The 22,722-nt window shown below is 47.1% G+C and overlaps 1 protein-coding gene across 3 annotated transcripts in view; it reads right to left on the reverse strand.

The window, feature by feature from the left end:
- The window catches only part of DPYSL2 (dihydropyrimidinase like 2), a 57,964-nt gene extending 39,951 nt beyond the window's left edge, over positions 1-18,013 (reverse strand). The window contains exons 1-4 of one of the 3 annotated variants that reach the window (XM_063358469.1): positions 17,799-18,013; positions 16,521-16,890; positions 2,469-2,557; positions 969-1,153 (exon numbers count right to left, since the gene is read on the reverse strand). In XM_063358469.1, coding sequence (XP_063214539.1) covers positions 969-1,153; positions 2,469-2,557; positions 16,521-16,871 — 625 coding nt within the window. In that variant the 5' untranslated portion in view covers positions 16,872-16,890; positions 17,799-18,013. Of the gene's footprint in view, positions 1-968; positions 1,154-2,468; positions 2,558-5,627; positions 6,034-16,520; positions 17,027-17,798 lie in introns of those variants that run through there. The other 2 variants (XM_063358468.1, XM_063358470.1) reach the window with 2 other exon arrangements.
- Positions 18,014-22,722: the final 4,709 nt, after the last annotated feature.

The raw sequence follows: 22,722 nt of genomic DNA on the forward strand, positions 1-22,722 counted from the left end.
AATGGCAGCTCCTCACAGAACATGGAAGAATGCAAGACGCTCAGATATTGTATCACTTTACACCTTTATCTTTTATCCTATATGTGGCAACAGACTCCAGGGCGCCACGTTACAGTTTACATGTGATGGGCTGCACTGCAACAGAGGTTTTCATTTTTTTCCTCTAGCTCAAACAAGGTTAACAGCCATGACTCACTTACGGAGTTTTAAGGTCCTGGCTCTGACAAGCCCAGCATCTGTAGCCAACGCAAGCGGGGACAGAGAGCCTGAAAGTCACTCATGAGGCATTTTAGAGCCCGAGGGGGAACACCATGAGTGTCTCACCCTGGTGCCTGCACAACAGTCAGTCTGTCTGTCCTCTTGTTTTGAGATACTTTCATTTCCCGATTTCTCTCTTCCTCCAAAAGTGGGTATGAACAAAAAAGGAACAACGCTAACAAAACTCCTGGTGCTAAAGCCGCGTACTTAAGTGGGCATGTGCAGATCCTTAAATAAGTAAGTGGCCCAGTTTTCAAAGACACATATTACACTGGCACCAAGCTTCTGGGTGTGAACCATATGACGGACATCCATCCACAGATATCACGGAGAAAGGAACTGAGGCACAGGAATGTGGAGAATCTGCTAGGCATACTGGAGCCAGAGGTCAAAGTGACACTGGTTTCAGCAGGAGCAGACCCAAAAATCTGGCAAAGTCACACAAGCAGCAAGGTAAACCCTGACAACAGAGGAGACAAGAGTGAAAAGACTGACAGCCGCAAGATGCAGAAATCCTCGTGTCTTGCTTTTCCACCCCTTTTCCCACCCCTACACAGGCTTTTCTCAGCAGCCTGGACAGACATCGGAAGTGCCCCACTGCTGGTACCTGGTCCAAAATACCACGTGAGGTATACATCCCGCAGTTTCTGTACTTAGCCGAGAAAGAGAAAAGTAAAGCCTTCTCAGAAGAGAAAAAGCAGCCAGCTTACTGATCATGGTGGTGCCCCCAGCCAGCGCAGCCTTGGTCCCTTGGAAGAAGTCATCAGCAGATGTCATCCCCTGTTCCGGCATCTGGAAGCGGGTGTGAACGTCAATCCCTCCAGGAATCACCATCCTGCCATGGGCTTCAATAGTTTTCACTCCCCCGGGCACAATGAGATTCTCTCCTATTTGCCTGGGAAAACAGGTTTCAAGCAGCAGGTCAGACACACAGAAGGCAAACAGCCTGTAAACATACACCCTCCTGCTGTTTAACCTGGCTGGTGTTTTCTTTTGCCATATAAAGCCATGTACGGGATGAGCGTACGTAGCTGGTAATATTTTATTCCTCCCCCTGAAGCAGCTGCATAATTGAGAGCAAAGTGCGCAATTACTTCAGGACCTCGGGGCAATATTAGACCGAAGAGGGAGGAAAAGAGGGAGCCGCACCAGCAGGCAGCTGGGGAAGGGACCATGCGGATAATCAGATGATCGCTGCTGCAAACACAGCAGCTCTGTTGGGACAGGACTGGGGTTGCCAAGTGGCAGTTCCCCTCTTGACTCCAGCTATCTAACAGCAACTGGGATGTCAGCATTGTTTTGGGAGCACTGGCGGAATTTTTGCCTCTACATTGTCTATTTCTCTCTCATGCATAAATATTATGTAGCCCCTGCATAAATAGAAACCCCTCCAGATACCAGTTACCAAATTCCTGATGAGACCCTCAAAGGTCTCTCCAGTCTAGCTCTTCATAGATGTATTTTTAGAAGTGCAACAGTGGATGACATTGCAATTAATTAGCTCTCTTTGGCTGGCTCCTTTAACTTTTAACCTTGATTAACAAAGCACATGTGCTGACCGTTTAGCCAGAACAGGAAAATTCCTTGTTTGTAACCTCTGGCTCGTCCATTTTTTCCTAAGAGTCATTTTCCAAAGAAATCTGTAATATATTTAACGTGCCAGAAATGCATGTTTCACGTCTGAAAACACAGAAAGAGGTCTGAACCTCAGTCCTTGAGCTGCAGGATCATTTTTAACTTTAAGGGGGTTTGGACTGATCCCTGCATCACGGAATCACAGAAGACAGCGCTGCAAGAGACCTCGAGAGGTCACCTAAGTCCAGCCTCCTACCCTAAAGCAGAATTAACTGCATTAGCATGCTGAACTCTGGGTTCATAATACCTTAAGTCATAACTCAGGAAAATGTTACGACAGGGATAACTTCAAACATATGTGTCATCTCAGCATGGGGCTATTCACGTGGCTAAGATTAAGCACATGGAAGTACCTCCTTTGACACACGCTTTAATAAGAGTGGGGTTTGGGGCCATTTGTTTATTTAATTCAACACCTGGTTTTGAAAGTTCCTCCATCGAACACCAAGATATATGTGAAATATTCATTTTTCGCTGCAATCTAATATAGCTCACTGAGACTAAGTTATTCCTTGCAAGTCTGCGGTACATTTCTGTACATTTCCAATCATAAAACAGTATCAAACTTCACTTACTTTATCAACCCATCTTCCATGTAAATGTCTGCATAGAAAGACTGGTCGTCATTAACTATTTTACCACCTTTGATCAAAAGACGATCACTCTGCAATAAAGAAGCATACAACAAAACATAATTATTCTGTGAGAAAGCTGACAGTCTGCGGTGTCACTTCAGAGATAAAAAGAGACGGAAACAACCTCTGCATTATTCAGAAGCGCATGTCAAAACACAAGTCAACCGCCGCACTTTCAACTGGAAAGATAAAATATTTTATTTCATCTGCAAGTCCTTTCATCACACTAATGATCCCCCCCCCCCAAAAAAGGCAGAATGGGAAAGGATTTGGGTTCCAGTGGGCTTGTCTATTTGGCAGCTTCACTCCCACCTGCAGCCTGCCACCATCACCTACAGCAAAAGCGTTAAATAGTACTTTGAAGGATGTGTAATCGCCGCATCTCTATTTTTTGGTCGTATGCAAAATTTCCTATATTCACCCACAGACCGGAGTCACAACTTGGCCAACTGTGAGTCAACTGCTGTCAGGGAAATGGACCAAAAGTCTGTTGCCGGGGGTTACACAACACAAACAAACTCATTTTGTCCAACTTCGTGATGTTTCGATGCAGCGGATACTTCAACTGCCTTTGCAGAGCACTACTGCATAATCAGATGGAAAAAAACCTTAATTTGCTAATACGCACTTAAGGGAAGGATTTAAAACACAGTTATTCAAATTCCCTCCCATTAGAAGACAGTTTGGCAGGAAGAGGAAGGTAATTATAACACGGCAGCTATCAGGCGATGTGCTTTTATCGCAGCCCAGGTTACACCTCGCTTTTGCGAGATTTTAGGTCAAAACGAAATTTATCTTTTTTTTGTTTGTTTGTTTGCAGTAGTCATAATAAGCAAGAGCGAACCACAGCCCGCAGAGCTGCAGATGGGGAGGAGAGTTACAAGCGACCGCTCTGCTCCCCTGGTTCCTTCATTCCCTACGTTACAGATGTACATATATTTAAAGCAAAGCACGCAGACGTTATGTGGCGTTGAATCTGAACTACACCTTGGCCCTTTTATCTTGTACTTACTCTGACGCCCTTTTCTCCTCCCAAAAAGGTCTTTGTATGAGAACAAAGCTCATACCAGCAGAGCAGAGCCAGGCTGGTGAAGCCACACACGGAATTCAAGAAGGGGTAGAAAGGGGTAGAAAGGGGTAGAAAGCAGGACTTTAACTCAGTGGGGCCTTGAACTTCCAGCAAACACCTCCAGGAGAGCGACAGCGCTGCTCAGGGCCCTCACTTTGAGCTGGGACTCCGCTGCTCCACCAGAAGGATCAGGCATTTTCCCAAAAAGCGTATAATAAAACTGAAGAGCTGGCGCACCCGATTCTCAACTGACACGAGCTGACATGGCGCTTTCAACGCCAAAAGGGCTACGTGAATTCCATCAGCTACTGATTTGCACCATTATATTGTATAACTGCTAAAACACCTACGAGACGTGAAGCGCCCCTCCTTCCCCCTCCCCCTTTTTTTTTTTTTTCCTTCTCCTTCCTGCAATAGAGAGTTTCCCTGAATAACGCCACCAATTTAAAAACAACAAAGAAAGAAAACCCCAAGATTTAAATTTAGGACCTGCTGTGAATACCAATAAGCCTGAATGAATTAACGCGGGGCGTGAAAAACCCGCTTGTCTTTCCATGCCAGCCTCTACAGCAAACTGTCCTACGTGTTTACCGATTCCAGAAACACTGCGGTATTTATGCCCACCTCTAGTGCAGACGCCTTGTGCAATTAAAAAGGCCATCGAAATAGGTTAGTTTGGCCATCGATGTCACCAGCAGCCCAAGTTCTAATGCACTGGGCAGCAATTAGGAAAGAAGAAAAATAGACACACATATATATATAGTGAGCAATAAAAACACAGCCTGGACCATTTTAATGATGCTGTGAATGCTTCTGCTAATAAACAGGTCTCCTGCTGCAGCTGAACGGTGCTTGGAAATCAGCACAAATCCACCTTGGAGACAAAAGCGCAGGCAGTTTGCAGCCCTGCCAGGGCCTGCCACTAACTCTGGATCTATTTACCCCTGTTTATACTCTGTATGTATTTACCCCACTGATGCAGTCACAACGGGACAGCTAGATATTCATTATCCTCTTTCTTCAAGCATCACCCTCAGTAGATCAATGCCGGGTTTATGCAACAGCAAAGAAGACCAGAATCTGATTATTGTATTTTTTCTATCCCTTATCTTCACAAGAGACTTGCATCGGGCGCACGCACCACAAATCAGAGCATTCAGTCAGAAGGAAAATGCGTCACGCTACTTTTGGCCCGTGACAGCGATTCAGCGGTAACCTTCGTTGTTATTCTATTTGAACGTTGGCATCTTTTTTTTTTAAACTCTCTGCCTGCGGACTCTTGGAGGTAAACTACACCCCCTAACCCCACCACCCCACCCCATCCCCCCCCCCCCCCCCAAAAAAAAAAAAAAAAAAGATAAAAACCTCAAAGCGGACGCTGCGGTTATCACATACGGTGCTGCGCATCCCCTGCATTTCCTAACCATGGTTCAGGAGGTGACCGTCACCCTGCCCGGCTCCCTCCCGGGCTGGGTGTGTCGGGGGGGGTCCAACGATGAAGAACTCGGTGTCAAACCCCCCGCAGCAATGGCCGTTACCGGTCCGTTAGCGGCGGCTGCCTCGCCTTGCGTAACGGGGAGCTGCCATCCGCGGCCCCGCCATACCTGCCCTACATCGCTCCCACCCTCAGGAAATCTGGGGGGGGGGGGGGGGGGGGGAGAGGGGGGGTTGTATAACGGCTCCTTCCCTTTTTCCCCCCCGGGATCGCACCGCGGAGCCGACCCAAACCTGCGCGTTGCGAGAAGCTTCTTGGGGAAGAAAAGCAAATCCTGCTCCATCCCCGGCTCCATCCCCATCCCGGCTCCCAGCGCCCCCCCCTCGCCCCGGAGCCGCCCTTTGCCGGGCTGGGGGTCTCCATCCCTCCCGGGGCTCTCCCATTGGGGTGGCGCACACACACCCCACACAGGCACAAACACACCCCCCGGCGCCATTAGCCCCTGATCTCATTATCCTGCCACAACCCCCCGCGCACACAAAGGGCTTAATCCCCGCGCCCCTCCCCCGCCCCCAGCCCCGCGCCCCCAACTCACCGTGATCCGCGGAATATTTTTCTTCCCCTGATACGACATCTTGGGAAATCGCTCCCCAATTTATTGATTTAATATTATACGTGTGTGTGTGTATATATATATATATAAAAAAGGATTTTTTTTTTTTTGGAGAAGAGGGGCGGCTGCTGTATCGCTATTGTCTCCCGTACAGCAACCGCTCCCCAACCTCCCCTCCACCGGAAAAAAAGGAAAATAAAAAAAAATTAACAAAATAGAATAAAAACAAATCCCTCAAGCCCAAATCAATGCGATCACAAGGGAGGGGAGCGACGGGTCCGCCGGGGAGGGCGATCCCTGCTCTCCGCAATGGCAGGAAGGGGAGAAGCAGCCAACCCTCAGCGTCTCCCTTTCTTCCCTCTGCCCGGAGCCCAGCCCAGCCCGGCACAGCCCAGCCTAGCCCAGCCCCGCTAGCCCAACCCAGCTTCGCTAGCCCAGCCCAGCCCAGCCCGGCCCGGCCGCGCAGGGAGGGGGCGAGCGCCGCCACCAACAACAGCGGCGCCGGAGCGGGGGGCAGCTGCGCATGCGCCAGCCCAGCCGCGCCCTTTCCGCGGCCAGCCAGCGGGTGGGGGGGGGGGCGCAGCTCGGGGCGCCATTGGCTGAGCGGCGGGGGGGATGCAAACGAGAGGCGGCAGCCGTCCAATGGGGAGAGGAGAAAGGGGTGATATGCAAAGTGGCGCAGTGGAGACGTCAGTGCGGCGGGTCCTGCAGCGCGGGAAGGGGGGAGCGGGCGCCGCCCCCGGGCCGCTCCCGGTACCCCGGATCCCCCCCCAGGTTCCTCCGGTTCCCGCGGTACCCCCCCGCCCCGTCCCCCAGCCGCTCCGCCGCCGCCCGTTCCCCCGCCCAGGCTACCGCAAACCGACGGGTTAACGGACGGCGGGAGGCGGGGACGCGACAGCCGCGGATGGAGGCGCGGCTGGGGGGGGCGGGGGGGGCAGGCTGCGGACCTCCGCCTTCACACCCCCGCGCCCCGGCGGGGCTGCGAGCCGCCCGGCTGCGCTGGGAAAAGGCGCTGCCCTCCATCTTCTTTGTCCCGCCCCGCCCTTCCCGGCGCTACCGGAGCAGAACGCCGGTGGGGTGCGGTAAAAAATTGGGGGCGAAAAATAATAATAAAAAAATAAGGTTTGGAGGCACTGCCGGTCGTTTGATTTCCAGCGTATTTGCCTCGTCATCCAGAAGATGCAGTCCCCCCTCCCGCAGTCACTGACCTGAAGCTTCAGTGGCTGGGGTCTGGGGTCAGAGCACACCCGAGGGAGGTTCCGGGGGGGTCCCCATCACTCTGGCCATTCCTCACTGCTCCTGTGCTGCAGACTCCCTGCTCACTTGACTCACACTCAGAGTCTTAGATTTTCTCAGTCCCTGAGCTCCATAAGCTGGTACTTCAAGGAAAGAAACGCGTTAAATGGCACAAACATTTACTTGTTATTTGCTGTGCACTCGACCCAAGACACGGGATTCATGGCCAGAGTGTGGGGTAACCATTCAAAAGACATCTCTTTACACCAGTTCCTCTTATATCAGTTGCTCTGGGGGAAGGTAAAAGACACTTTTTGGAAGACTCACAAATAGCACAAATCCACTTCTGCTTGAAGGTTATAACAGACAATTAATGACTGACAAAGACTTACCTTCTTCCTCGATCACAGGTGAATTGCACGTCACACCAAGCTTCTCCTGTCACAAAACGTAGTGATCTTTACATACCCAAATAGTTCCATTAAACACACCATGCACAGCCCATAAGAAATTAAAACCTTCAGTATATTACTGCAGTAAATCATTATAAAGGCAACGTCTGCTCAAACAGATGAATATCAGGACCTTTTATGTCCATTAGTTCACAGGAGACTATAAGGAAACGAGTAAAAGAGCTTTTCCTGGGTATAGGTAGGGCATCAGGCAACCTTTAAGTAGATAATATGCCAATCAGTTAATACCCAATTAGTAGCAAATGAAAGAGTGGCTCATTATGACAGTAGCAAAATGATTAATTTGTTAGCCTGTAGGGTTTTATTTTGATCTAATGATCAGAATAGACAATATTAAATGAGTTATCCTGCCCCTCTCTGATCTGTGCTGGAAGAAGTTTGGAAACCTCAGCATATTTTTGCTCAGAACATGGAAGAAAGCATCTACATGGGGTTTTCTAAAATTAGACAGCGCAACTGTTCCTTTTTTCTCTTTAATTCTAGCTTTCTGCCTCGACTTTATATCTGAATGGTTTCTTGCCTTTACTTGCCAGGAAAAAGAGTGTCTTCAGCTACCGAAGAGGCTGCCTAAGGATTTGGGAGATGGCATCAAGGCCCTTGGGCAGCTGATCTGAGACATGCCAAGTCCAGGTACCATTTCAAGATCCTGCCCTGGCAGCAGCAAGGTGATCGCGGAGGAACAGCCACAAACACGGGTGCAGGAAACCACACATTGCCAGCACCAACACGCCTCCCTGACCTTGGCCAGGCCGTTTCTCCACATTACGCTAAAAGCTGTGGAACAGCCGCCCTGGCAGAAGAAATTAGAAGCACCTTTAAGGCGACAATGTCATCAGCCCATGAATATTTCTAAAGCTGTTCTCATCTGCTCAAAGATAGCTATTTAAAATACTTTTTTAAAAAAGGCAATCCTTACTGCACATGGGCCTAATTCAGAACGGCAGTTCTTGAACTTTGGATACGTTCCGTAACTTGAATCCAGCAGTGACTAGGTTCAGAAAGTAATAATGAATCTTCAGATGACACTCAGCTTTTCCTTCCCCATCACCATGTTGCAAGAACCTAAGTAGTACAGAATAAAATAAATGAAGAGATTAAAGGGCTGAAAAACATGCTCGTTCAATATTCAACACCTACACCGTGCCAAATTTTAAGAACTTCCCTATGATTCAGCGTGTACCCAAAGAACCAGAACTGAGCTCCCAGGTGTATCTTCTAGCTCCGTTATACCAATTGCTGACATGGCCCAATTTCCTTTCCTTTTAGCGATGAGCTGAAAAGGTTGTCAAAATAAATAATTTTAAAATTATTCATGTAGTTGCAAACTGGCTTATTTAGCCTTGCTCAACAAAGGCAAGGAATGGATATTATCTGTTGTATAAACACGCGCGAGGGGAGGTGATCAGGAGGGAAGGAGAAGAGCTACAGCTAAAGGACAAGGTTGGGATGAGAAGAAGTCGGGAACAGAGTCAGAAAATACTGAGATGTATACCTGCATTTTTTTTTTATAGATATAAATGTAATTTTTTTTTTAACAAAAGCTGATTCATTCCCCTGGTAAACCTATAGGTTATGTATGAATTCTCCCTCTAAGTTAAATGAAGATAGATAACTACTTAGGAAATGTCAGGGGCAGGAGACACGGTTAAAAGAGGAGAGTGGAACCCGCTTCTTAAATGCCCACAGGTTTGTATCCAGTCCAGCTGTCGTACAGCCGTGCTGTCACCTGCCAAGGCATTGCGGGAAGTGATGGGATTTCTAGACAATGTTGATGAACTTTGTCTTCCATAGGTCTGTTAATGCACGCGGCAGGCTGGGCAGGCTAAAATTAGAAGACGCTACGGAGAACCAGCACTGCCAAATCTTCCTTGCCAAAGGTTAATGAAGGAAAGCGATGAAGGATGGCTGGCCAGCCTACCCCAGCACCCCCACTGCAGCCATCGCAACAGGACCAGCAAGGTTGCCGCAGCCAAGTCACATCAGCAGTGGCAGAACAGCAAGTGCACATAAATATCTTCAATTACGCTACCTCAGCACTTCTGAGGGCCGTAACAATGTTCGCCAAAGGGCAGAACAGGGGAGGAAATGCACAAAATTGAGCGTTATGCCCACGTTTACACTGCCAGCCTTCACCCCAGCCACAGACAGAGCTGTGCTCTGCACCGGGTGAATGTCTCTGACCCATCCTTAGCCGTATATTGGGTATAGCAGGTGTATTAGGGGTATACTGGGGTTTATATTGGGGCATATATTAGGGGTGTATTGGCCAGCGGATACACGCGATCGCTGCCAGCCATTTCCGCACAGGTGTCACCTGGAGTAGGACATCTCTTTGCAGCAGAAACACATTTCATGTTAAAGGAACCTCTCCATCTGAATTTGTCTTCTGGAAAGGTCTAGAGGGAAAACAGCACAAGAATATGAAAATCTCTGTACAGCTGAAATAAACCATCACAGGCATCAGTGGGAATCAATTTACATGAGCTCCGAACCTTCACTTTACAGATTCCGTGGAGTACCATAAGGCACTTAGCAAGGAATTTTATTCCCACTGTGGAGGTACTGGATGGTTGGGGAAAAAACTATTAAAACAGTCTCTTTCTCTGTGGATTTTTAGTGTAATTGCAATAAGCCCCACAGAATTTCTGCAACACCCTATTGCTTTTACTCCAACTGAATTCTTAAAGCTTTATCCACAAGGATATCTTGCTATGAAATTCTAAAACCTGCAAATGGAAATCTACATTTTAAAGCGTAATGAAAAGAGGGATCAGAGATGGAGTTAAAGCATTCCTGGAAGTATCTGAAATTCCAGTGGTATACCATCAGCAAGCTCTCTGTATCCCTTTAGGCTTGTCAGATGCCCATAATCCCCACTCCCTAATGGGGAACACCCCCCCCACGCCAAAGTCAGCAAGGCTCTTCTTATTGCAGCTGGATTGGGCCAAAAGAGCTTTCATGGGTTCAACGATCAGACCCTCATTTTCTGCTATGATTCTGCACATGCCAATTGCTGCACAGCTCCAAATCTCAATGACTTGAAAAGAAGTTTCCCACGGATCCAGCAACCCCCTGCATCTTACGAAGCGTTGGGAGGATTAAATACAGGCTGATCCATGGCGGAAGGAGTACACCTGTCCTTCCCAAAAGGTGAGGAAGGAACCATCCATTATTAATCACTACAAATTAAATTGTAGAGGGGAATTACTTGCCAATGGGCATCTTTCGTTTGTTTTATTATCTTGCAGGAGAAAATTAAAATTGAGTGTCAGGATAAGGAAATGACCATAGAGGTCAAACATGCTACTATGAAGAGGTAAAAATCATAAAACTTCTCAGAGAAACAGCCTACTCTTTTTTGAACACAGACTATCTTAGGTTATGAGGGGGAGATTCAATTTCTAGCTGCACAAACAGGTCGATAAAAATGTACGTTTGATCTGCAAATTAAAATTAACCTTCCAATTGATTTTGTTTCATTTAAAATCCCAGGAAACCTTGAGAAGGTTCAGAAATAACCTTAAGACGACTGTTACTGTTATAGTGCGTTTCTTAGAGGAAATGTCCCAAGCATTTCAGGTGCACTACGATCTTAATTGTCCTTAAACAAGCCCGAGCCGCCGCTCCACAGTTAATTTCCTATGAGGTCATGTTGTCAGGAAAGAGACAGCCCTCTTCAGGGTTCTAGAGAGGGATCGCTCTGTCATGGCTAGTACAATACCTAGCGAAAATATGCTCTTCTCTCCAAAGAGCTTACACTGTTGTCATTATTATTATAATCACTTCTCCTTTCCCAAAACCTACAGGGCAAAGCATCAGGCTCGCAGCAATCGCTGTCATTGTTTGTGTCAGCCAGCTTTGCCTACCTCTGATGTACAGGAAAACCATTACTCCAGACGATGAGAAAATGAAATTCTGACCTCTATTCTCCCACCCTGAGATTCATCCCAGGACTCTGGGAGGTGACCAAAGAACAGGACATCGCGCTTCTGTGTGAATCTTACAGTAAAGAGGTTTGGTTTAGGTAGATTTCCTACAGCTCTGCTCCCAGATGCTGCCCCTTTCTAGGGTAAGGGAGTTCAGGCAGAACACACACATCAACTTCACGCGAGCTTTGCACACCATTTCCCAGCTTTTAAACACCACCACAGAAGACAGACTCAGATTTCATGTGCCACAAGTCAGACAAGTAATATGGGGAGTCAGACATGGTCCTGGAGGTACAAAATTTCAGGCAGACCTAAACGACTGCTCAGCACCTGCTAAAAACTGATGGCTCATGTCAAATGACGGCCATAGCGTGGGCCTAAGGGTGGCAATGCAAAGCTGGCAGTCTCACCATGCCGGGTACCATATCTATCCCCCGAGATAAAGCCTGCATTGCAAGATGCTGCTGGAAGACCAGACCTCTGAACTGGCCCAGCTCCAAACCGGGGGGGGAAATACGGCCCCAGGCGTTTTAAGTTTTCCCTCCAGCTTTAGCCCAAGTACTGAGTTGGCTTTGTATCAAAGCCTCTAGCTCGTTTCTGCATGGGGGCGTGTGGTATTGGTGAATTCCTGACGTAACACCAACAGACCCCTCCACAAGACACCCATTGCATGTATGGCACGTGCCAGCTCTGCACATTGATGGCTTTGAGAGGGATCTAAGAAGTTAAGAGGAATTTGGCATTTGTGCTCACCATTGTTGGTTTCTTTTTTTCAGTAGCCAGACAAACTATTAAGATCCACTGGAAGAACGTGCAAGTCATCCTCCTGTATGATTATTTTGCAAGCAATGATTGTCGAAACAAGGCTAGAAAAATTACAGGCATCAAACCAAATTAAACTCAGAAGTGCCTTTCCAGCTGTCTGGAACAGCTTCTTTGTTTTACACAACAGTTCCATTAACGTTCCAGAGTCTATGATTATTTGAGCTCTCAACAACGTCCTGTTATTCGTTATTTCTCTCCAGCAATGAACAACCATGATCCTGAGAGCTTTGAGACTTTAGCAAAAAAGTCCAGTCGTGTCAAAAGCTCTGTGAAACTGTGTTTTGGAAGCAATTCCTCTCCTGTCAATTCTAAAATAGAAGTTTTTTCCTGGTCTCTGTTTATGCATTATTGACACTTATCTTATTACAATAGACATAGCTTTGGTGGTTTGGCCCAGTCGTTTACACCCAGTGCTCTGCACTTCCCAAACGTCCATGAACTGTTTCTAAGGGACACAAAAAAGGTATATAAGGGTGACTGTTTGTTGCACAGGGGAACCACCTGAATCACGGGAGTAATGACAGGATGGCAATGGGAGCTTTAGCACCTTCAGAAAAGATCTGTGATCCCCAGGCTTGTTCTTGTGTTGAAGTGTCTTAGCACCTACTCAGGCTCCCTATGCAAACTAGATTCAAGCAAGACCCAGGCTTGCTGATCCCTCTTGCAATCAAACCTTGCTTTTCCCTATAGATGTGGCCCAGGGAAGTGGCGGAGTCACCAGCCCTGGAGGTATTTAAAAGACGGTACGTGTGGTGCTGAGGGATATGGTTGAGTGGTAACTTGGCAGTGCGGAGTTAATGGTTGGACTCAATGATCTTAAAGGTCTCTTCCAACCAAAACAATTCTATGTTCCCTAAAAGACCATCTCTGCCCTGAAGAATCTCAACAGATGAGCAAGATAGAAGGAATACCGATTATACACACGGGAAATCTGGGAAATACATACAGAGGAAGGACCCAGGTCAAGCAAGCAATGGCTAAGGTTTTTCAAAACCCAGAGGAACACATGTGTCTCAAGACTGTTCATCTAAGGAACAAAGGAATAGCGCCATTTCGTCAGTCCCCCTCCTCCGAGACAAGGCAGCCTGGAGCTTCTGCACTGACTGCTACAAAGCCTTGTTCTGAGTAAGTTCCACAGGTCCCTGATGCTATCTGAACACCAAATCCCACTGTAGAAAATGGGCTTGGCAGGTGCACGGCAATTCCTGAAAGCCAGGCCAAGTGTTTATTGTCTCATTCAAGAAGTCCTGGGTTTGAACATGACATTCTTGTTAGACCACAGCCATGGCCCAGCTGAGGTCAGGGCCTCAAAGCACTAAGCAGTGCCCAGAGGTTGAACGAGGAACTGCAGGACCGGGCATTAACGGTCTAAACAGGGAAGACGACAAAGTTTAAGATGGGAAAGAGAAGCCCAGTGAATTCTCCACGGCCTGACATCTGGCGAGTAGCAGAGCTTGCCTCAGATGTGCCGAGTTGCGGACCTGTTGAATAGGTCACACTGCCTCCAGAGGCCTCACGGTAAAGAGCTGCTTAAACTAAGACAGAGAGCCTTCCTGCGGCCTCTGGAGATGATCTTAACCCTGAATTATGAGGCAGCACGGCCCAGAGGCAATAAAGCAAGGCTGTGATAGATGCCTATAGAATACCCTAGACAGGATAGACACAAAGAGATCTGATTACCCTTATCTTTGCCTGCAGAACAATATATTGCAATTTAATGTAGAATAATTACATTCCTTTTCTTACCCTCTAGGCATTTAAGACCTCAGAAAAATAAGAAATAGCTTGTACATCTTGCTTTGTTAATTATTTCAGTGGAGATTAATACAAGATCTTTCTATACAGTGACAGAGAGGATGACTGTTTTAAACCCAGTTTGGATCCAGTCACTAGCTAACATACTTCCACCTATCTCCACTGCCTCCAGTTGATTGGCACCCATTCCCATCAGCTCACAATATGGTTCTTTGATTGCTGAAACAGAGCGTGGACCGTCCTGTATGTTGACTGTCACATGAATTGATAAAAATTGCAACTATTGCCAATCTCACGCTAAAGAAAAAGATGCAGTAAGATTGCTAGCCTACTGTGAAATAATTTATGCAAGTTATAAATTCAAGAGCCTATAAATTAGCATATTTTTCCTTTCCACCATAATTTAGATTCCCACCACGTGGAAATAGTATACAGTCTATCCAGGGAGAACCTGCTTCAGATGTGTTATTAAATGCTTAAGACAGAGGTTTGAAAATAATGGGCCAAATTCAGTTGCAAACCTTCAGAAGCCTTTTAACTCCTATCTCAAATTACTTCAATGCGCTGTTTCCTTTAATGCCGCTTCCTGCAACATTATTTTTCTTTACCTTTTTTTTAATACATTGAGCTTTGATCATCATCATAAACACATTTCTATTAACTGCTCTGAAGTAAGGCCAGTTTTACCTGGTGAGGATCTAACCGTTGATTCAGGCTATAGATGCAGTCAGCTGGAAAACCATCAAAGCTAAAAGCAGTAAAGTGCCAATCCATAGCAAGACATTTATAAGAAAAGGCCGCACTTACCCAAATGCTCACAACCCCTCACAACACAATCCACTGGCATCAGTGTTATGTAAAGCTAATGAGAAACAACTCAAATGTTTCACACTATCCCATTATTTCATACCCTCAGTTAACATTAATACAACAATCTTTAAAAATAGAACCAAAACACACATTTTAAAAAAAATGTGGTTAATATTTTGTGTGAACTTCTGATTTTTCACCATATTGTGCTTAGGTTTTTTATTATACTGGTACCCTTCAATCACAAGATAATTAATCTTTTCAGAATTAATAAATCACCTGCTTATGCTTATGTTCTGCAGGACATCACTGAATCAAATTGTCGGAAATTAGTTCTGAAAATGTCCCGAACTGCAAAACCTTTGACTCACAAAGCTGAAAAGGTGCATACCCTTTACTCCTGAGATGCACTTTGCTTAGTCCAACGAGACTAATTAATCATGGAAACTTACTCAATTAGTAGGCACTTCAACACGGTCAAATCAAACCATAGGCATTTGTAGTGGCAAACTTCTGTTTGGGTTTGGCAAATCAGGTTTGAAGCAGCATGAGACATGTCCCACTCCTAATCAAAGGCTGGTGTGTAGCACTTCTGAAAATCAGGGCCTACCTTTGAGATCTCACGGTAAACGGCAGTTGTTCACGCATGCAAATATGGCTGGATGGAGCCCTTAGGTTACTGTGGTAGGAAGAAGCAGAGTAGGGTCGGATTTGGGGAGGATGAGCCCCCAGTAACAATCCTAGTAACACTTCACATTTCTGAAAGTTGAAGACAGTGGCGAACAAGCCCATATTATAAATTCCAGGCAGACTTCTGCCCTATATATGCAATCCATACCACTACCAAAAATCCAGAGGCGCATCCTAGAAACAGCTTCCAGAAGGAAGGAGTGCTCTGGAAACTCACTGGAGGACTACTCACAGAAACTCTCTCCCAGTATGCTAGAAGTTTATCAATTTGCTGGTTGGCATTTCATTCATTTCTGCTCTTCCAGCCAGTATTGTCAGAGGAACACACAGAGCATTTCATGGCTCAGATCTGAATAAAGCTTGCTTAAATCTATTTATTGAGAAAAGCAAATGTGCGTGGTCAGCTAGACCTATGCGTTGAATGGGTTTTGCCTCAGGAAGAAGACAGGCTGTATTGCACCATGACACAGGCTGATAAAAGAGCTTCAGGAGACTTAACAGACTGGGAGGAGTTCAGTGGGTTTCTAAGAGAACGCCACATTCCTGCAAAAGTCCCAGATCTTCCCAAGGCAAAAATTCCCACTGTAGCCAGCGGCCTTGATCAAAATTGGTATTGAAATACAGCTCCCAGGGGTCACTCCGGTCTGTCATCCCCTGGGAGGAGCGGGTAGGAGTCTCCCCTGGAAGAAGCCTGCAGGGATTTCATCCCTGTAGGTGGAGGCTCATTGATGCTCTTTTGCTAACAATTGCATTTCTGTTCCCGTGAGCTGCATTCACTAGCTGGGTGGGGCATTTTGCTACCATTATGCTGGGGGGAATTCGCCTAACAAACAAAAATAGGATCAAATACCACCAAATAGGAAGGCAGAATGGGGAAAGGGAGGGTGTCTGTGGGTGCGAGGGGACTCATTTCTTCTTCTGCCCTCCTCCCTGTGCACATACACACACACCTGCAGAGAGCATATGGATAACATTAGAGATCTGGCAAGAAGGCTCTAGTAGAGATGCTGCTTAGAGGAAGACATCGACTGCCACATACATGCAAGTGACATAAAAGCAAGAAACTGCAGGGTGGAAAGGATACATCCCTTCTGCAGCCTATCGTGGGTTCAAGTTGCATCTCTCACACTGACACACACACATATATATGCACCAACCTTGTCATTCAGGTTCTGCAGCGCCTCCTTCCCAGTGGCACTCCTGATCTCCACCTTTCTCCCGAAATCAACAGATGGTTCCCCTCCCTTCCCGCTTTGCCTGGAATAGACGGACGGAGCATCCGGACCCAGGTGGGCAACATCCTTCTGCTTTGCCACGACTTTGTTAGATCCACGGCCTACCGAGAGGGAGTCGAAGTCGATGGTCTTGTTCTCCAGGGAGCCTTCCACCGGGCAGAACATGCCACAGAATTTCTGCCGGGGCTTGGGACTGCCCGAGCCCAGGTTTTTGAAGAAGGCTGGCACTTCTTCTTCCTCGCCCTGCCGACCAGACTGCTTCTTCTCAGCCATGGCTTGTGTGGTCTCCCTGCTAAGGGAAAATAGTAACAGCGGTAACCAGGAGGATCCTTCACACACTCACACACACACACGAAAAGAGGAGAGAAAAAAAGAAGAGCGAGATCGCTCTGGGTCCTAGAGATACGGCAACATCAATTGCAAAGGGCTGTGCCTGGCAGATCCCCTGCCCCCATCGGTACAATATAGCCTGTAGCTCGCTCTGTTTTCTTTGATGCAGTGCAAAGTTGAGGGAAGGTTGGGGCAGATCCTGCTGCAATCAAGGGAGGAGGTTTCAAGTTCCCAGCATCCAGATGGGGAGGGAGGGAAAAGGAGGAAAAAAAAAAAAAAAATAAAAAAAAAATCCTCACTCTGCAGCAGAAGCTGAGGACTGATCCGGAAGTGATGCGAGTGGTGAATTGGCAAATGGACTCGATCAGGTTGGAGCAACAGCCCCCATCACACACACCCTCTCCCCCCTCCCCTTCCCCTGCTATAGTGCTGCTATTGCTGCATGTCACTGATGGGGACCGAGCACACCCCTCACCCCGGCGGCTCGGGAGGCGTGTTCCCAGGGCAGGGGAGAAAGGATCCCTTCCTTCCTTCCTCCCACCACCCTCTCCCCTTCCTCCCCTGGCCCCGCAATGATGGAGTCGGGGAGTGCTCCGGGAATCCTATTGTTCCTCACTTTTCCCAACGCCGCGGCGCCGGAGGGAGGGGAGCAGAGGAGATCGCGGGTGGGTTAGTGGGGGGCAACGTGCTGACTCAGCTTTCTGGGGTTTGGGGCATCGCTGGTGCCGTGACTCGGGTAGACCCTCTTAGGGGAGGGGGGGCGAAAGGGCTGATTAATGGCACTGGAGAGAGAATGAGAGAGGGAGACAGATGGGAGAGGGGTGTGAGAACCGAGGGAGAGAGGAAAATGAGCCGTCAACCAGGACTTACCTCCAGGAGCCGAAATTAGTGACCTTGCTAGTCAATTAAGCCTCTGCAATGCCAGAAGCCCCCAGTCCCTCCCTGCGGGGGATCAGGGGAGGCAGCCAAAGGCGGCTCCGGCTGAATGCAGGCTTCTAGAGGAGGAGACAGAGCAGCAGCCCCTCGCCTCCCGGCTCTTGCCCATGCTGACAGCGTCCCTGCGCTCGGAGACGGCGGCAGAGAACGAGAAAGCGAGGGGGGAGAGGAGCCGGGGCCGGGCGAGCCACCCCCCCGGGCCGGGCGAGCCGCCGGCGCTGTCCCTTCAGCACCACCCGCCGCCCGCCCGGCACCGACGGCCGGCCCGGGCGCGGGGTGTCAGGGCCAGACCCAGCCGGGGGTCAGGGCCACCCCCAGCCCGGGGGGGCTTACAGACAGCCCCGAGGGGGTGACAGCAAGCCGCAGCCCCGGAGGGGGGGTTTCAAAGCCACGTCCAGACACTCGCACCCCACCCCTAGCCCCATTTCCACCTTGCATGAGCTGCTGGGCTAACACACCCTCCTGCTCCTCGTGGCTGGTACAGCTGCATGTATCAAGAATTTGATTTTTTTTTTTTTTTTTTAAACTTATTCTCTGAGGTTTGTACCTAAATAAACGGCTCCGGCAGCTGGCAATGCGGAGGGAGGGTTGCCTTAGTCATTTCCCAAGGGCTTGTTTCAGCAGAGTACAGGGAATGGCTCTGCAAGTCCGGCTGAGGCTGTGCATGTGGGAGGAGAGACATTTTTATCACAAAGGTAAGTGGTGCAGCACACAATAGGTTTAGCTTGGCTGTCTCCACCTGATAACATGTCATTAACACCGCTGATCTGGGTCCTTAAGGCTAATCCATATGCAATATCACTCTGAACCAAACCCAATCACCAAGCTGTTTATTATGATGCATTATTCATTGATATGCATCTTTGCACATGCATACATTAAATGTTAATTTAGAGGCATCTGTGACCAAATGGTTACCAAGCACCTTCATAAGACTCAGGCCAAAAAAACCCAAAGCAAAAATTAAATAAATAATAATAAAAATCTCAGAGCCCTCTCTGCCTGCAAACCACACCCAAATCAATGCATTTGTACCAAAAGGTGGAAAAAAGCCAAAACCAAGGTCACAACCAAGTGAAGCCCTGTAATAAACGCACAGCACAGTGATAAAAGACTCCAGACTAAAAGGAAAGGAATAAGCCTGCAGCTTGGCCCTGAAGGATGAAGATGATGTGCTCTGGTAACTAATGAAGGAGGGAGACATCCAAAGAGAGAGGCCCTCCAGGGAAAAAGCTCCATCTTCTTCCCCTTCTGGGACCGTTAAGAGCTGATCAGCCAGGGTTGTAGCCACACTGATCTCAGGTGCTTTGCTGGGGATTGGAGGCCAACATATGGCCTCTCAGGTACACTGAAGTCCTGTATTATTTAAGGTTTATAAATATTAATAGTCAGAGCATTGCTGATCAGGCAGTCCACAGAAGCTGTGGAGAGTGCTGACAGAGGCTCCAACAAGCTAAAAGCCTTGAAGCGATTGTGTTGACACGTTCTGCAGCTTGCTGAAATGCACGCAGTGGCTTTCAGGGATAGCCTTAAATAAAGCTCATTCATCACTTGGCACATCCTTGGAAGATGCTCAGATGGCCGCAGACACAGGCCTCTGTGGAGGGACGGGAAGAGAATGGTCTGCCAGTACGCGCTAGCCTAGAGGCTGTGAAGTGTCTGAGACAAGAACGAAATCCTGCAGACAAGACTGCAGCTTCCAATGTTTCAGACCTCATAAAGGTCGATCCCAAAAGATGAGGTTTCCTACCATACAGATTTGACTCTTTTCCAATAAACCCTCAAAACAGGGACAATGATCACGTATTGAACGGCCATCTCCAAGTATTTCCCCTTTCCACATGCACTTGAGCACACATTTAGCAGTGTCTTCAGTTATTTCGTGTTTGTATTTCCAGGTAGGCTCACGGGAAGTCTTATCAAAGACACCTTACCACAGGCTGATGTGTTGAGTCTCTGATTGATCTCACCTATCAAGCCAAAGACGACTTCCATTACCCATGTGGAAACTCAGGCGCTCCAAAAGAACCACTGAACTACTAAAAGGAACCCTCCTTTCACTGTATTCTCCTTTTTGGGTATTTCACAGGGTGTTTGTACAGTACTCTATGTATTTATGGTCCTTTTATGGACACCGGAAAAAAAATGGGGTAATTTCAAAAGATTTTATTCCCACCTGTGAAACTCAGGTATCAGATCCTGAGAAATGGCCACGCTGTAGCAAATTCTTCTCATTCTTTTAGTTATACTTGAACTGAAACGTTTTGATACACCTACATGACTCCACAGCTTTATTCCTAGGATATTATTTTTCCTACAGGAAGAGTTCTATCATGAGTAAAGCTCAACCAGCCAGTGCACTGGGAACTTAGACCCCCCAGATCACTCTGACTTTGGGATCCGCCATAGAAACTGTCTACATGAGTCCAGTCGAGCCTCTATAATGTTCAACAAAGGGTTCTGTCGATCCCAGAATTCCCAGCCAGAGATAGGAGATTCCTTATGAACTTTGTTACCATAAGAAGAGTACAGGCTGATGCAACTAACATTTCAGTTTGAGTTTGTTTACAGCTAATTAGCATAGAACAACTCCTGAGTGGTAATATATTAAACCAGCAACTGGAGATGCCCATGCTCTAAGCAGGGAAATAAGCAACTTTTGCTGAAAAGTCACCAGATGCTGATAATCCACGTGTGCTTAGTAATCCCATAGGGCATCTATTTTCACTCTGAACCACATAAATTACTTTGAAAATAACACTGACCCTCATCTGAATTTCATAAATCCAGCATCAATAAGAAAAATTCCTCAGATAACAGATCATACTCAGCCCTACTGACAACAAAGGTGGAAAAACACTGAAGATGCATAAACAGGACCTGAGAAACCCATCAGGCCAGCTGGAGTCACACTGGTAGCCTTCAGCCTCCATGCAGCAGGTTTCATATTCCAATCCTATAATGAGTATTAATTAGTCCTTGAAATAACGCAGTGATACAGGTATGCAAAGCAGAGTAACTAACTTGAACACTTACTTGCAGATGAACTATTTAGTAATACACGAAAAAGTAGTTAATTTTATCAGTTAATGTTATCCACATACCATATAATAAAGAAATGAAAGAGGGAAACTGAGCGGAATCACGGGTTTTCTTAACATCAAAACACTCTGGACACTTCTGGGCAAGTGACTACAACTCAACACTACAAATAAGGACAGTGATGAACAGAGAGCTTGCACAGCCTGCCTGAAACTGCGGAGGAAAGCGATGGCAGAACTGGCTTAATTTAAGATTCTTTTATGCCAGTGCACAAAAGTCCTAAGTGACATAAGTACTCAGTACCTGAAGCACTGCAGTACCACAGCACAAAAGACAACCCCTGCCTGGGGATTTGCCCTGGCAAAGACAAGGAAAAAAAAGGACAGCATGAAGAGCACGAGGATTTCACAAGGATCCTTTTGCAAAAAAGTTTTACATTGATATAGAGGGGGGAATGTGAGCACAAAGATATGAAATAGGCAGGTTCCTCATCAAACGAGTGAAAAATTAGGTCTCTTTACTTACATACTAACACTGCCTCTGTGCTACGGTGCTCTGGCATCTGTGGCCTGCCTAGAAAAACTCAGGACGGAATCTGAAAGGTCCCTTCCAACCTAGACAATTCTATGATTCAATGACTCCTTCACTAACCTCCATTGCATCAGTCGTTCTAGTGATTTCTGGTTTCCTATTCCATCTGGCCGAGATGTGCCAACTTACTTCTCATGCATAAAATGAAAAATTATTCTTTATTTCATTTCATTGCAATAGTTACCTACACATGCAAGGTAAGGCTGAACAATCAAACTTGATTTGAATTAGAAACAACGCGACCTAAGTTCTGTGGTGCTTTATTTGCCTACTCATCCTTAGGTGAGACAATCACTGCAAATCCAGAATTTTCTTCATTATTTAAAGATTAAGAACCCAGCGAGAAATTACAGCAGTATATTCTGCCATTAAATTGCCATTATTAAAATAAGTGACAGCAACTACTTCCATATCTGGGGCTCTTCCTATTGCAAATAATTAATTATTAATACTTCCAGTGGGTGCAAAATCTATCATGCAAGGCAGGATACCATTGAAATTTGGATATTTGCAAAAGCAGAACTCCACAAAACCTAGATTCTTCAGTGAAAATGAGCACAGAAAGAGACTGGTGTGAGCCACCATGCCACCTTGAGGCATGGCTTAGGGAACTCTAGCCTGGACCCTCCCTGACAGCGCCCCTAAGACCTAGCCAGGGCCGGGGTTTTCATGGCCACCAGATATTCATAGAGATTTCTAGCAGATTATCGTGAACATAACAGGCCCCTCCGCACAGGGGAGATCTACCTGTCCCTGGCTGCACAGGTACTGTGCTCAACGCCTCCAACATCCGAGCACCAGCCCTAAGGAGCCCAGGTGAAAACCTTACCAGGGAAAGCTGCAGCAATCCATACGAATGAAGCAGGTGTATGTGCCAAAACGTGGGCTTACGCTAGCTGAAGCACAGGTGACGTTCACACTTGGGAGCAAATTCAAGTGAAATACCAGACAGTTTTAAGTTAATGACAGTCCTTCAATTAAGTTTCATTGGGTCACAATTTAAGAACACAGTTTCGTCCTCAGAATTAAATCAAGTTGATACCGTGTTTTCAGCTGGGTCCACTGAGAGGAGACTCCACAGTGAAGCTTGCTAATTCCTTTTACTGAGCATAGAGGAAAATCTTCATGATGCCTGGGAGCATGGGGGTAAAAGCAGAGATCCAACGACCACTCTTACATGCACTAGCAAGTGATTTTCAAAGAGAAGCCGAACAAAGCTTGACTA

This window comes from Chroicocephalus ridibundus, chromosome 23 (assembly GCF_963924245.1).
Source record: "Chroicocephalus ridibundus chromosome 23, bChrRid1.1, whole genome shotgun sequence".
In the NCBI taxonomy this organism is placed as follows: domain Eukaryota; kingdom Metazoa; phylum Chordata; class Aves; order Charadriiformes; family Laridae; genus Chroicocephalus; species Chroicocephalus ridibundus.